This window comes from Botrytis deweyae (genome assembly GCF_014898535.1).
Source record: "Botrytis deweyae strain B1 chromosome Unknown BDEW_009, whole genome shotgun sequence".
Lineage (NCBI taxonomy): Eukaryota > Fungi > Ascomycota > Leotiomycetes > Helotiales > Sclerotiniaceae > Botrytis > Botrytis deweyae.
The window spans coordinates 8,602-25,103 of record NW_024066216.1 but is presented as its reverse complement, the minus strand read 5'-3'; the positions used below and the strand labels follow the sequence as shown (position 1 = coordinate 25,103).

Genomic DNA, 16,502 nt, shown 5'->3' with positions numbered 1-16,502 from the left:
CACAGACCGTGGTCTCGGTAACATAATCAGAAAGAAATACCTTCGCAACTTCCCACTCGAGTAATACGACCAATTCTACTGCATAGGGGAGAATCGACTTTGTTATAACGGCAGATACACTGCCACATTCAATATTAACTCGAAGAAAATATAGAAACCCCAAATCGCGAAAACGCGCAAACCATCGCCACTAATGAATGGGTTATTGGGAAACGCTCCGCAGACAAATATGTATGTGCGAGCGCTATACGACTACGAGGCCGACGACCGAACAAGTCTTAGTTTTCACGAGGGGGATATAATACAAGTGATCACACAATTAGAAAGTGGTTGGTGGGATGGAGTCATAAATGGTGTGAGGGGATGGTTCCCCAGCAATTACTGCCAGGTTGTATCTGGCCCTGAAGATGTCCTGGACGGCAAGGCGAATGGGGCTGGAATGGGTATAGATGATGATATCGACGACGACGAAGACGACGAAGAACAATACGAAGAGCAGTACGATGATGAGGGCGAAGAATCAGAACGTGACGACTTCTCACATTTGCCTGCAACCGGTGTGAACAGCAATGGAAGATCAGGGGCGGATTTCTGGATACCTCAAGCGACTCCTGATGGGAGATTGTTCTATTTCAATACGGAGACTGGCGAGAGTAGTATGGAGCTACCGTTGGAATCGCCATCTTCGTCGACGGAAATGGGACCGAGAGATCGGATGAATGTCAATATACCAGAGAAAACAAGGCCCCCACCAGAAATGATGGCGCGAGGATACATTAATGAAACAGACGATGAATCGGAAGGAAATTCTGCATCTGAGCTCGATGGAGAGTCTATAATGCTCGCATCTAAATCCTCCTTTGTATGTTGCCTATTCAATATGGCTATATTGTACCTGCTAACGCCTCTCAGCCACGTAAGAAACGCAGATCTCAATTATCTGAAGGTGTGTCACCAGCTACCTCCATGGACTCAATCAATGGCACATCTCCTGGCACTCGCTCGCGAGCCGACACGTTCAATACACCGAATGTATCCCTCACAGCAATGCCGATAATGGGCCCATCTACAACTTCTTTCACGACTCCTGCTCTTGGCCCACCACACGCTGCTACTTTGCCTCGATCATTCTTTGATGATGGATCCGCTGCGCCACTGACATGGAATCGACTCGTTGCAAATATGAAGAAAGCTGTGGATCGCTATCGCGAAGCAATCAACAACCATGATCGTTCCGAGTACGTTCGCCGAGCTGAAGATATTTCCGATCACCTCCGACTATTACTGGCCGCTGGATCTGGTACTACTGATAATCATTCTGGTCAGCCTTCTATTATTTCTACTAACAAAGCCCTGTATCCCCACTTTCGGGACATGATGTCAAAATTCTCGAAATTAGTTATCTCGTCACACATTGCTGCTTCTGACTGGCCCAATTCGGAGTCATATCAAAAATGTTTGCAGGAGGCGGATGGCGTACTTCTGGGCGTTTTCAGCTACGTTGAGGTCGCGCGCCAGCAGCGCGGCGAGGACATACCACGATTGCTCCCTGGTTTTGTCGTTGGTAGCACTATTGGTGGTAGTTGGCAAAATAACGGGCTTGGATCTAGAGACCCTCTAACGTCCAACTTTCTCGACGAAGATGAGAATGTCGTTGAACCTTCTGCGATTTTGGATGCAAATTTGATGGAGAGACTCGATGATTTGAAGAGAATGCTAACATCTAGCATTCGAAAATTGGAGGAGCATCTCGTACTCACCGACAAAATTATCACCCCTTACAGACACGAACTGATTGGTAATAATGTCTGTGCAGCCGCGCAAAAAGTTCTTGAGATGTTCAAGCCTTGGGTGTCTACGGTTGAGTCTATCAACTTGTCTTCTCTTGGCGATACATTCCAAAATCCTCAACTTATTGACTTCGCCAAACAGAAGCAAAGTTTATATGATAACATATCAGATTTATTGCTAGGATGTCAGGCTGTGGCTGGGCCTTTAGGTGATGAGTGGGCGGAAGTCCGTGGGGAGTCATTGGAAGGGCGGCTGATTTACGTGCGCACGTGTTCAAGATCTTTGGAAACAAACTCATCTCATATTGGCTTCTCACTGCAGCTTCTTGGTGAGCTTGTTCAAACAGCTATGCAGCAGGCTTTGCCTCTCGAAGAAAGGGCGAAAAGTCTAAGGAGAGGTGATAGCGCGCCCTACGAGCGACTCCATCAACGATCAGACTCCCGGAACCCATCACTCCGTCCTAGCCTTGCAGATATTGGTAAGTCACAAACTTACTCTGAAGGTGATACAGTTCTTCCACCATTCCGAAAGGAGAACTCTAAAGTCAGGAAGTTCTTTGGCGAAGAGCCAACTCGAAGAGATGCCCCAGACGAGACACCAGACTGCTTGAAGCTTGACCACGAAGATGATATTTCCTACGATACAAAAGTCCAGCCTCCTATATTGAAGGGCGGTACACTTGTAGCATTGGTTGAGCAGCTTACACGCCACGACAAATTGAGCTCGGATTTCAACAACACCTTTTTACTCACATATCGATCTTTTACGAATGCGAGAGAATTATTCGAGCATTTGGTGAAGCGCTTTCAGGTGCAACCCCCTGAAGGTATGCCTCCAGGAGACTATGAAACATGGGTATCCCGAAAGCAAAAGCCAATCAGGTTTCGAGTTGTCAACATTCTGAAATCATGGTTTGAGCTTTTCTGGATGGAGGATCAAAGTGATGATACCAAAGCTCTAATAGCCAATGTCTACACCTTTGCTCGAGACACTGTGAAAGCTACTGAGACGCCGGGTTCTGGTTCATTGATGACTCTCTTAGAACAACGGTTACGGGGACAGGAAGCCACAGCGAAACGTTTAGTCTTGACCTTGAACCATTCAACGCCCCAACCGATCATGCCCAAAAACATGAAGAAGCTTAAATTCTTGGATATTGATGTGACAGAATTTGCACGTCAACTTACCATTGTCGAGTCAAAGCTTTATGGGAAAATTAAACCCACGGAATGCTTAAATAAAACTTGGCAGAAGAAAGTTGGCGAAAACGACCCTGAGCCTGCACCAAATGTTAAGGCTCTGATCCTGCATTCTAATCAATTGACGAATTGGGTCGCTGAAATGATTCTCACGCAACTCGATGTCAAAAAGCGCGTTGTCGTCATCAAACATTTCGTTCTTGTTGCCGATGTAAGCAATTTTTCTTCTGACTGCCTCAACTTTTCCTAACTTACTCTAGAAATGTCGTGCCTTAAACAATTACTCAACTCTCACTTCTATAATCTCTGCGCTCGGTACAGCACCAATCCATCGCCTAAAAAGAACCTGGGATCAAGTGCCAGCCAAAACTTTGGCAGTGCTGGAATCCATGCGTCGCCTTATGGGCAGCACAAAGAATTTCGGAGAGTACAGAGAGAGTTTGCATCTTGCCAATCCCCCATGTATCCCCTTTTTCGGTAAGTTCTGATTGCTCATCCGATGTACTATGGCGAGCTAACATCTCTAGGTGTGTACCTTACCGATCTTACGTTTATCGAGGATGGTATACCTTCAATCATCAAGAAAACTACATTGATTAACTTTGCCAAACGAGCAAAGACCGCTGAAGTCATTCGCGACATTCAGCAATATCAGAATGTCCCGTACGGCTTGCAGCCAGTCCCGGAACTTCAAGAATATATATTAACCAATATGCAAGCTGCGGGAGATGTACATGAAATGTATGAAAAGAGTTTAGCAGTCGAACCAAGAGAGCGTGAGGACGAAAAGATAGTCAGGTACGTTCTACACTCTTGATAGCCATCATTTACCAGAGCATGAAATCGATATTAGACCTATACTTACACGAACGACAGGGTGTTGGCTGAATCAGGCTTCCTATGATCGTCCTGCATTACGCATGTTAGAAAAGATTCCTCATAATCACATTGCTGTGACCAGGACGCATAAGATTCAATTTACAAACCAACGATTACCAGTCACCACCACAAATTTGTCGTGAGGCTTAATTATACCAGGTATTAATATTAATACACGCATCGACGAACGGACAATAATTTTGCACTTGCCAAGCTTCGTACACAGCAGCTTAGAGGTATAACTTAGAGGTATACGTCGCAATCGTGGCGAGATTTCGGGGCACTCGCGGATGGCACGCATCTTCGACAACCTACAAAGTTTTGAAAATGCCAACCCTGATACCTCCTGCGCCTGCCTCGAGCGAGAAAGGGAGAGGTCGAGGGGCACGTTACAGACTTAGTAGCATGGCGTGGGTGTAATGTTTTTCTTAATGCTACTATCTAGGGAATACTACTGCCGGGTGAGGAAACTAGGCGCAGCAAATGGTGCAGCAGGTCAACGGAGTTAAAATATTTAAGGAAGACATGTAGCACGGCACTTTATCTATCTGTTGCCATTATACCGAAACTAAAATTAAAGGCATTTACTTCTACTGCGTTACCCCTAAAGAAGACTGGGTGGATGAAGGTTCTCGATCAATACAGGTAGGTAGATATTACTGTGGAGCTTTATTAGTAACACGCACATTAACTTCGAGGTATGTTTTGCAGTATTCTCCTCGGGTTTCCGTTGAGACGTGAAGGCTGCAGCTCGACTGGTTGTCATGGAATATGGGCAAATCCCCGTCCCTAGAAACGTTCCTTTGTTGATGTGCTATTTGAACACTGCATATAAGTAGCAAGATGTGGATTAGACAACAGTGGTTCAATGTCTAGAGTATGTTCAAGTATTTAGTGTATCGCACTCCCTTTTGTCTGACGTAACTGTTTGGTTCTGTATTAAAAGGCCTCGGGTGAAATGACTTCCACAAGCAATGTGCAAAAGATTCTACTAGGGCAGATCGGCCCTGGTCGGTAGTGAAAACTTGAAGGCCTCTAATCTTGAAATCACTTTATCATTTCCAAATTGAACATATGGTGAATACATCTGTCCATGGCTGAGTTGCAAGGCTCAAGTGAGCTTGCAAGGAGGCAAGTAAATTCTTTGTGAGGTTACCCCCAAAAAAGAGAGATTAATTTTGGGATAATTTCCTACAGTAACACATTGATACCATACTTTGCAGCAGTGAGGTCTACAATGCCTGTAACTGTAACTTATTTCTCCGCAACCAGCCATGACATCGGAATATCATTCTTTGGCGAGCGTACATGTTGATTTCAAATATTGCAAGAGCATGTTTGAGACACACTTTCTCCGAGCCCAGCTATTCACTGTGGCTCATTTCAAATCACTTCGTTATTCGCTACCGATGAGACATGCTCGTTACTGACTTTGGAATCACCTTCTGTTTGAATTGTTTAACAAATTAGCTCTGGGTATTTGCTTCGCTTCTCATTTACCATTCTGACATTTTGGTAGATTTAATAGGAGGTCAAAATTCTTCCTAGATTTCAGTACTCTCTTGACAAGTGAATAACTCGCCCAAAATTCCATGGCTGCATCACCCTATATATCACTGCAAATCAACAGTCGGTTACAATTAAAGAGGTCTGCTTTCACCTCGCAATGTTCAAGTAAAGGAAGTCTGGCAGGTGAAGAACATGCTGTAAGAATAAATACCATTAACTCGACAATCGATGAATCGGAAAACAACGAAAGAGGTGATTTGTGGATTGATAAATAAAAGGTTCGAGATTGCAGGAATAGACTGCAAGATGTATCGGAACATCAGACACCAGTTTTTGCCACTACTACAGGCAAATCGTCGAGATTGTCTGATAAAGACAACCCTGAAGCCACTTCAACTTCTCCATCAAGGACATAAAGTACGGCTAAATAAATCGAGTCACCCATATTCAGTATACCGAAGAAAAGGAAAGCACCTTTCCAAGCGTGAAGCTCCGAAACAACCGCTCTGAGCATCGCTCAAGGAACGCATATGAACGCACAGGTACTCTTCGGTACCCTTTAGCACCACTCTGTCTTGTAGTCAAATCGCTACTTGTGCAATGCAGAAGATCGATTGAATCTAAAAGCTCAATGATAAAAGTGAAGTAGAGAAGCAATGTGGGTAGCTGGAATGAGATCACACACGGCATAGTGAAAAGGCGAAGGTCAAAGTAGATAATCACCCTGGGAGAAATAGACGGCGGTTCGAAGCTAGGGGTTCCATTTAGGGCCCAGAGAAAAGTGAAATGAGCAAAGAGTAATGGGGCCTTTTTCATCCCATTGGAAGCACTGAAGAGGCTTGAGCGGTATAAAGGGATGAAAATCGGGCAAAACTCCTTTTAAGTACAGTCCTTCGTCAATAGATTCCACCACTGAGAGGAAGTGCAAAGAACTCCACATAAATATATCCTCTATCCGAGATTGACAACAGGGTTCTGACACTATATGGGGTCTTTCATCGTCTCACATTCCTCTCTCATGCCAATCTTTGGACTCGGAGTCCTCATCTGATTTTGGAAACATATAAAAAGGAAAGATCGGTTGAGTGATTTGGGGTTGAAAGTTAAACAATACTGCAATTCTAAATCGACCAATATATATCGGTTGAAATGAAGCAAACTATCAGGCAAAGATGGGTGTGGCACAGGTATGATTTAAGCAGTATCTCGAAAAATATTCATTAATCGCGATTGGTTGCATACGAGAACTCCGGGTGATAAATCATCATTTCAGTATACAAAAGATAACAATGAAACAAGGTCAAGTAAAGAAGCAAAATCGTCATATTCCCCTCCGCATATTTTTTAAAGTTGCCAAGGTTGGAAAGCTCAAATCGCGAAAAGGAGAAGAGGTCTGATTTCGCTGGATTCCATTGTCAATTGCCGCCCTCAAGTTGGCACAATCTCCATGTCTCATGTGCCACAGCCGCGAAGGAATTAGCTGCATATGCTGTAGACATGCAACAAATAATTATGACACTAATATTGGAGAAGCAAGGGCTTTCGAATAATGACCTAATCGATATTAGAAGGGTGGATGTGACATCTACCCACGCTCACTGAAAATCTGAAAAGCTGGCTGGCGTGAAAACAAAGTTGAGAGCGGACCGAAAGCGGCGGTTACTAAATAAGTTGAAAGAAAGTAAGTAACATGCGAGGATATGATGAGTGATGAGTACATGATATGGATTAGCTGTCTACTTTATTACATACAATTATCGGCGAGTGATGACATCTCTTGTGAAAGGGGCAGGAGGTGCAGATGTGGGTTAGTAGCACGTGACTACACGGTTAGTTTCGCCCCAAAGATCGGATGGGGTTCTTTCCGATGGAGACTACGTACAGTACGGTACGATAGTTTGACCAAGATAGGAAGGTGGAAAGGTTACATACAATCAAAGGAAATTGTTTGTAGTCTTGACAGACATGTACTTTGCAATGTTCTATCTATATTCTATCTACATCTAAATCAACATCGAACAATCAATAGGTCAGTACTTTTAAACTGATTTATTAAGGTTATATCTGCTTTCTGGTACATGGGAGAGGATACGAGAGTAATAATCAATGATTACCTAGGTACTAATTACTGATTAACAATTGCGATGAAAGAAGGCGCAAGTTAATTTCGATGATAGCATCATCTATCATGTACCAGTCGGTATATGGGTATATACCGGTAGGTAGCACCCATCGTACTTGCAGGTGCCAACATGCCAACATTTGGAATGATCGTCCACCAGGTCACTTGAGCTTAATCACGGGAAAAGTTCTCATTCGTTAATTCAACTACCTAAGGTATCGCCACTACCTAGTTCATCTACCTCCAATGATTAGGACCAGGAACAGCAACAGGAACAGGGACAGGAACACGTAAAATCCCATGTAATGTACTTCGGGAACTACTGAAGCCGCTCCAACATACTCATCCAGCCGTTGCCAACGAAGCCTGATCATTGAAGATCGACATGTCGAGCATGTGTACCACAGAGACAATGTGATCTAAAGCCACTTGGCTTTATGACACCAAGTCCAAAAACGAGAAGGGGCTTTCCTCCAGCTTGCCTGCCTTGGAGCTCAAAGCTTGGGAGTGATGCAAGGTGCAAGCCAAGCTCTCCATATTTGTTGTGCTAACCATCTGATCAATACTCGAGTACCGGTATAGTAAACTACCTAGGCGAGCTGGATATGGGTGTAGTGTCAGAACCCTTACCTCCTCTTACGCTTATCCGTATTGAACCTCTTGCAGCTGTCACTTTGTTCAGGTTTTTGATCATTCAACGATGTAGCAAATCATTTGAGATATCTTTCTCAAATCTCAAATATATCGCAAATACCACCAATATTATCGTCATCACCAATGTCACCAACATCGCCAATATCACCGTTTTCACCAATGTCATCAATATCATTTTTCCAAGGTAACTTTAATATTGGTGACTGAATAGGTACGAATACAGTATGGTTCAAATCATTCCGGAATTTTGAACATCCGGTTAACACTCTTCCCGAGGCTAGCTAGACCACTAGCTAGACTCCTAGCTAGACTCGAGCTAGGCTGGAAATACATCAAATTAACATTCAACAAAGACAGATGATCCCTTGGCCATTTGAGACTAATCCTACTATCGACATCTTGCAATCCCCCATGTCTCCTTTCCATTATCCCATATGTTGATTCCTTTGGGGTTCGGGAACTATCGATTAGTGTCACGGCCTGGCGTATTGCCGGTCGAATCTATTACCTGATGGAGTCATTTTCAAGGTTGATATTGAGGATTGCAGTAGGAAGTCAAAGGATAATTCGGAAAGATCAATGACCGGACAGAAGTCTGTCATCGTCATGGCAATTGCTAACTCTATATAATTGCTTGCTCATCCTGCTATTATCAGTCCTTAACCAACAAGCAATTCTGTCTTCCTCTGCGTTTTCCAATTAAACTACTTACATTGAGCGATTGTCTAATTCGGACCTCTCTTCCAATTAATCACAACCATCATGCTATTCTCTCAAACCACCGTTATTGCTATTGCTAGCATCTTAAGCATTGCATCGGCTCTTCCAGCAAAAAGACAAGCAGCGCCAACTGATGCGGACATCCTCCAATATGCCTTGACGCTCGAACATCTCGAGAATGCATTTTACAAGAAGGCTCTCAGTGAAATGCCAGAACAAATGTGGCTCGATGCAAACTTCACCTCTTCCTTCTACACTCAATTGAAGTATATTGCGCATGATGAAGAAGCACATGTTGTCTATCTTCAAAGTGGCCTCACCGCTGCAGGTGCTGCTCCCGTTCAAGCTTGTGAATACAAATTTCCATTCACGGATCCAAAATCATTCGTTGCTCTCGCTTCCGTCATTGAGGGTGTCGGTGTTTCCGCTTACCTCGGAGCAGCAGCCGATATCACATCAAAGGCATACCTTACCGCAGCTGCTTCTATACTTGTCACCGAAGCTTTGCATCAATCTGCCGAACGTAATGCGAATGGTGAAATTCCAATGGCCAATCCTTTCGCCACACCCCTTGGATTGAACGCCGTCTACTCCATCGCGTCATCCTTTATCGTCTCTTGCCCATCTACCAACGCTGCCTTGCCCGTAATGGTCTACCCATCCCTGGCCCTCAAGTCTGGCTTGCCTACTGCACCAGGCGCCAATGTTGCCCTTGTACCAGAGACGGCCCCTTCCGGAACGTTCTATACTACTTTTGTGAGCGGACTCGACACTATCGCTGTTGAGAGCCAAGTCGGCAGTGACGGTTTAATCATGACTGCAGTTCCAATGAGCATCTCGGGACAAAGTTATGCCTTCTTAACCAATGACAACTCTGGCGCCTTAACTGATTCCAACATCATTGCTGGTCCAGCTATTATTGAGGTTACACCTGATTCGCCAACATTCGACTTGTCAATCATTTAAAACAATGGCTTTTTGCATGGTGGATATACGAATAATAAATGATGGTGATTTTTGGAGCATTCGGTGGTCAAATAATGGTTTTAATGGGGGGGGGTGTGCTAAGTACCATTCAATGTTTAACAACGATATCTCTTGTCGACTTCTTAACTTTGCAATATATATAATAATATTCTACAAATAAAATTTATGAACAAATGATCCTCGGGGAAACATTTCTTTGTTTGTATTGACATGCTTCGGTTTAATCTTCAATTCATTTACAGTCATAAAACGAAGCATTGGCCTAATCAATTGCCCCTCTCGGCCCCTCTCGAGCCCCTCCACCAAACAGCCCACAAAAGAAAGGAAAATTTTCCTTCCACCCCACATTTAGATCGAGTCACAAAGCAGTCGATATATTGTTTAAAACTCACGTCATTTTTATCAAACGGTACAAACAACTATTGATTTCTGACGGATATCTGTCTGGAAAATACTGGCCTGCTGGCCCAATGGCAAGGCGCTTGACTACGACACAGGGAGGAGTTGAGAAACCTCTAAGCTGTTGGCATCAAGAGATTGCAGGTTCGATCCCTGCGTAGGTCAAATTGCTGGGTGTATGTTATCCCTGCGTTTGCAATAGATCTTTTTGCTAAAATTGGTGACGTTGCGTCGAGAACTGGATTTGCAAAATTTTGATGAAATTTTGCACTTCTCAAAGGCTGGCTTAACAATTTTGACCATTTCCGTAAATCCTATTCTTTAGGGATTATTTAGTACTGTTAGATGGATCGATCTCTTTGGAATGAACGGTAGGCAATGTATTTACAAAACTAAAATCGGATTGTTCTAATGACCGTCTTGAAGCGACCGATGTCGTGGGATATATGTTCCTTTATTTTCAGGAACTACGATAGCCTGGTGATAAAGTATAATAAAACTGTACACTACAGGACACGGTGCTCATTTTAATAATGTTCTTCTGTGTCTTTCAATCCTTCCTTTACTTCAGCCTGGATCATAGTTATCAAGGAATCAATAAGGGTTTTTCTTCTCGCTTAATTATCATCCCTATATGTAGAAGAGTGTAATAAAAGAGGGGTAAGGTTTACGATATCATTTTTGCTGTTGGAGGACCTGTTGGACTGGCATGTGAGCTGGATTAAGAGGCATCTCTGTCTTGATATTGGAGGGCAACCCCAAATCGGAATCGCCCTGAATAATTGAGCCACCAGGACGGCGAGGACTAAGCACGCCATCTGGTGAAGCATTTACCAGCGAGGGTTGCTGGATAAGTTATTTGATGGTGAGGATCGGCCATCAACGATTCGGAACACTACTGGATTCCAGTTTGGTGGTCACTTCGGAGGCATCATGCTCAATGTCAACAAAGTTGAGCTTGACCGTTGGAAGTACCACCTTCCTGGGCCAGCTTTAACACCTGGCCCGACGACTAAAAAAATCAAAACGGTGTTGATCGAGAGCAGAGATAGCTTGGGAGTTGCGATTCTCAGGAATAAAGCTGTGGCCGAAATGGTAGCACAAAGCGAAATCGGAATCACGGTCAAGACCAGCGATGATGCATCCTATAGCAGTAGATGGCTCGTAGAGTGTGATGTTGGACAAAGCAGAGTTCGGAGGGCTGCGGATTTTGATTCGTTGGATCAGAAGCGAAATTCACAGGTTAAGTTAAACACTCTACTTTCTGACTACCCCGGTTTGAGCCACTTTTTCGCACCAGAATTGATGTTTTTAGCTTTCTTATTTTACAAATAGAATTCAGTAAAAATTTGTCTGGTGTATATATAAAACTCGGATTAATTTCAAATATATTCTGAAATTTTTAGGTTTTTGAAAATTCTGAGAGTTTTCTGATGTAAAATTTAAAACTTTAAAATATTGATTCTTAAGTTTTTATATATAATTACTATACAAATTTTTAAAAAATTAAAATCTTTTATAGCTTTCTCATGAAATTTAGCAAAAACAAATTATAAATATTGATTGTGTATTATACAAAAAATCAAAATATACTAGTAATTCTTGATTAAGTAAATATTTAATCAAATAAATTCGAAATTACATAAATCAATAATTACTATATAAGAATTATATCTATAATTATTAACAGTTTTAATTTACATTTCATTTTTAATTTCAGATTTTGGATTTCAATAAGATGTAAAATTTATATATAATTTTTGTTCTGGAGACTACGGATTATAGTCAGGATATGAAATTCATAAACAAATAAGAATATTAATAACTTTATAAATTATATCAAATGTAGAAACTATTTAATAAGAATTTAAATTTGAACTTTATTGTAATAGTAACAATGAGAAGATTTATTATAAATTTATATTTTTAAAAGAAATGAAAAATTATATAAAGTTTTTAAATTCCATTGTATTTCATTTTCAAAATACATATAATTTATAGCATTGACAACTCTTGAATTATTATACCTTGATCCGAATTGATATGTAAAGTTTTTTAAATATAGATTTATTTGAATAAGATATTATTAAGATAGTTTATAATGAGTAATGAATTAATTGAAATTTTAGTATAGTTTATCATAGTATAGTTTAATTAAAGAGAGTGCTAGAATATAATTATAAGAGTTAAGGCTATTACTTACTATATATTAAACGAAAATGTATTAAAAATCATTATTTGTTCAATTTTGAAATTGTATATTTATTGTAGTAATTAATTTAAAGAGATTATTGAAATTAATATATTGATTTGAGAGTTACTTAAATAATTCGAAAAAATGAACGAAATGTTTTTTAAAAAAATCATTATTGTAATTATAGGTTTTTCAGGCTGAAATTATAATTTTCTTTAAAGAATAGATAATTCTGTATAATAAAAGTATTATAATTTGATGGATTTAGATTCGAAAAAAACTTAAATGAATATCTTTTTCAAGTTTCCTTATTAAAATAAAAACCCTTAAAATTAAAGTTTTCAGAAAATTCTAATACATAAGTAAACTATTTTATTTTCGAATCACTCCTGTTTTAAGCCATCCTTTCACATCAAAAATCACCTTTTTAGTTTATTAATATATTTATAACTGTATCAATATATAATATAATTTGATGAAAATTTATATCCATGTATTTCAAGTCATTTTAAGCTTATTTTAAAGAAATTAGATTTTTAGGATTTTTCTGGATTAAAATCTAGAATTACAAAATATAGATTTTCAGATTAAAATAAAAGTTATATAAGAATTTAAAGGATTTATAAAATCTTTAATAACTTTATAATAAAAATTGTTAGAAATGAATCGTAAATTTTGCTATAAATTTATGGTATATTTATTTTGAGAAGCTTGGGAAAAAATAGAAAGTTTTTATATGAAAAAAGTATCTAGAAAGATATTCTCAAAACTGTAGGGATTATTTATATCATTTTAAACTTGTTATATATTACATTTTCATTTCTATTGAATTTTTTGAATTTTTTATTGAATTTCTATATAAATTTAAATTCAAAATTTCCAAAAAGATATATAGTTTTCTGTTAATATTTATTACTAAAAAATTATGAAAGGATTTATAAAAGTTTTAGATTTTTATATGATTTTTATGTAAATCAAAAAATTAGTATTTTAAAGTTTTAGATTTCAATATAGAAAAATCCTAAAAATCTATTTTTTTAAAAAATAATTTAAATATATATATATATACAGATTTTCAATAAATTCTATTTATAAATAAGAAAGTTAAAAATATTATTTTTTGAGATTTTTAATAATAAAAAATGACCTAAAATAGAAATAATCAGAAAATAGAGTATTCAACTTATATTATAAAAATTTGAGATTTATGATATAATAAACGAGCTTTTTCCCAGCCATTTTTAATTAAAAATGATAACAGTCTTGGTAGTACTTTTTACAATTATTTTTAATGCTATTTAGAATCTATATTTATATTTTTATTATGGATTCGGAGAATTAACAGGAATCAATTTGTATCATATTACATAAACAGAATTATCTCTATAATCAGGCTATTTTCATAATATGTGATTATAAAACCCTTTCTGATTGGTTACAAGTAGTATGCGAAAGTTTTAATTGGTTGGAGCTTGGTTTTTCTGATTAGTTGGAGGAAAAGCTTTCGAAAATTCATAAAACTATTTCAATCTAATATGTAATCTCAAATAAATCGATAAATCAATTAGAAGAAAGGGAATTGTATTAAAGCGATTGAAAGCTGTTGAATATTGTTCTTAATTTTAGATATAGATTTATAATAATATGAAAATCAATCAATTAAATCCAAAGGATTGACAAAAATAAATTTAAAAATAAAGATATATTTGTAAGTAAGGATATGAATATTTGAGGTATAATTGTCTCTGAATTAGAATCCATATCGAAGGATGAAGAAATTAGAAAAAAAAAGTGAGAAGGTTGAAAGAAAGCTGATGAAAATTCAATATAAAGAAAACTAAAAAATAGAATCACTATCAGATAATTAGAAAATCTAAAAAATCTGAAAAATCTGAAAAATCTGAAAAATCTGAAAAATCTGAAAAATCTGAAAAATCTGATATATCTGAACGATCTGAAAAATCTGATAAATGTAAAAGATCTAATAAATGTAAAAGATCTAATAAATCTAATAAATCTAATAAATCTAATAAATCTAATAAATCTAATAAATCTAATAAATCTAATAAATCTAATAAATCTAATAAATCTAATAAATCTAATAAATCTAATAAATCTAATAAATCTAATAAATCTAATAAATCTAATATCTAATAAATCTAATAAATCTAATAAATCTAATAAATCTAATGAATCATACTAAAAAGATGTTAATAATAATAATAATTATATATATAAATTTGAACTCGAGCGTAGCGAGGATCGGGGGTTTGGGGGCTGGCGCCCATATATATTATATTATATTATGTTAATATTAGCCGTCGAGGAGAGAGAATTTAAAGGCAAAAAATTCGAAAAATTTTAGAATTATTATATTAATTAATAAGAAAAAAAGAAATTCGACGAATTCAGAGTCTGAAAGTTCTTTTTCCCCGACGACTAGTATAGCTTTTCAAGCATGGAATTTTAAAAAGATTTCTATTCTTAAATAGGAATTTTAAAGCTATTTAGAGATTTAAGGCTTTTTGAAAGAGTGATCTATCCCCTAGAGTGCGGGTTTATGGCGCCCAAAGTGGTCCGTGCACCGAATAAGAACATTTATAGCTTTATAAATAGTATTACATATAAAGATTTCAATGTTATATTTGAAGATTGAAATTTATTAGAAAAATGATAATAAATATATCAATTATATCTCTATGGTTTTTGAATTGCAAAATAATAATTAAATGATTTTAAATATATTATTATATTTCATCTTTTCAAATAAAAGTATTTGTAAATAATTTCTATATAATTTATATTTAAAGATATATATCAAATCAAAAACTCGATATTTATTAAAAATAAAAAGTATGAATAAAAGATTATATAAAACTTTAAAGAATACACTATTTGTTTTTATCAGAATAATAAGTATTAAATAATTATTGTAGAAAAACGTATTTAAATAATAAGAATTCTCAAAATTCTGATGTTCTGATTGGTCAATAGATCCCCGTTAAGCGAGGGCGCCGTAAACATGCACTCTAGGGGATATACTAATTGAAGTAAAGTAAATTATAATAAAACTAATGATAAAACTAATGATAAAACTAATGATAAAACTAATGATAAAACTAATGATAAAACTAATGATAAAACTAATGATAAAACTAATGATAAAACTAATGATAAAACTAATAATAAAACTAATGATAAAACTAATGATAAAACTAATAATAAAAGTAATAATAAAACTAATAGTTTATAGATTTCGCCAGCCTCTTGCTTTTGGTTTATATAATAGTAATAATAGTAGTAATATTTATTAATGTTCATTGAATTGATTTAAAATCAATTCTGAGAATCTTTTAAGAAGTATAAGGATGTACAGAATTCTAGATTTATTTGATATTCTAGAAAGTAATTTATGTATATAAAAATTAAAGCTTATTTGAATATATCTCTTTTTATTAATTGAAACAAAATTAATAATATTCGCATCTTCAAAAAGCTAAATATAATCTCTAGAAATCAACGAATATAATATTATAAGAACAGATATCTATAGAAAATATACTAATATTAAAAAGAGTTTTCATTATTTCTCAATTATTATTTAAATTTAAAAAAAGAAAAAAAAATGTATTAGTATAAAATTGAACAATTCCTAGGAATTCGATTAATATTAGTAATGATAATATTAGAAATAAAAGAGAATCAAAACTTTTTATTATTAATGGAGAATTTTTAGATTCTTTCTCAAATTAAGCCATTGATTTTAGATATAGTATTACGTACTTGAATGTTTTTTGTTTATTATGGGAATGTTCTAAAGTAATATTTTAATTTTAATTTTTTTAAAAATATTAAGTAAAGTCTCTATATTCTATATGTATAATTAGAATATAATATAAAAAATGGGTAGATCTAATTTAAAAGGAGATTTATCATATAAATAAGATTTTATTTAATGTAAATACTTAAGAAATAAATCATCATTTATTTTGTTAAAATTGTTTTATTTAATTGTGGAATTTTGATAAGCAAATTTATTCTATTAATA

General features: G+C 36.6%; 2 protein-coding genes across 2 annotated transcripts; both read left to right on the top strand.

Moving 5' to 3' along the window:
* Nucleotides 1-229: 229 nt before the first annotated feature.
* Nucleotides 230-3,894, top strand: EAE98_004659 (uncharacterized protein; the record flags this gene model as incomplete). Its single annotated transcript, XM_038952279.1, has 5 exons — nt 230-862; nt 913-3,201; nt 3,251-3,467; nt 3,518-3,788; nt 3,867-3,894. The coding sequence occupies 5 exons, from the start codon at nt 230-232 to the stop codon at nt 3,892-3,894; spliced, it is 3,438 nt and encodes a 1,145-aa protein (XP_038810929.1).
* A 5,022-nt stretch (nt 3,895-8,916) lies between these two features.
* On the top strand, nt 8,917-9,840 carry EAE98_004658 (uncharacterized protein; the record flags this gene model as incomplete). The annotated part of the gene is made up of 1 exon (XM_038952278.1): nt 8,917-9,840. One exon carries the CDS (start codon nt 8,917-8,919, stop codon nt 9,838-9,840), a length of 924 nt encoding a protein of 307 aa, XP_038810928.1.
* Between the last annotated feature and the right edge of the window lie 6,662 nt (nt 9,841-16,502).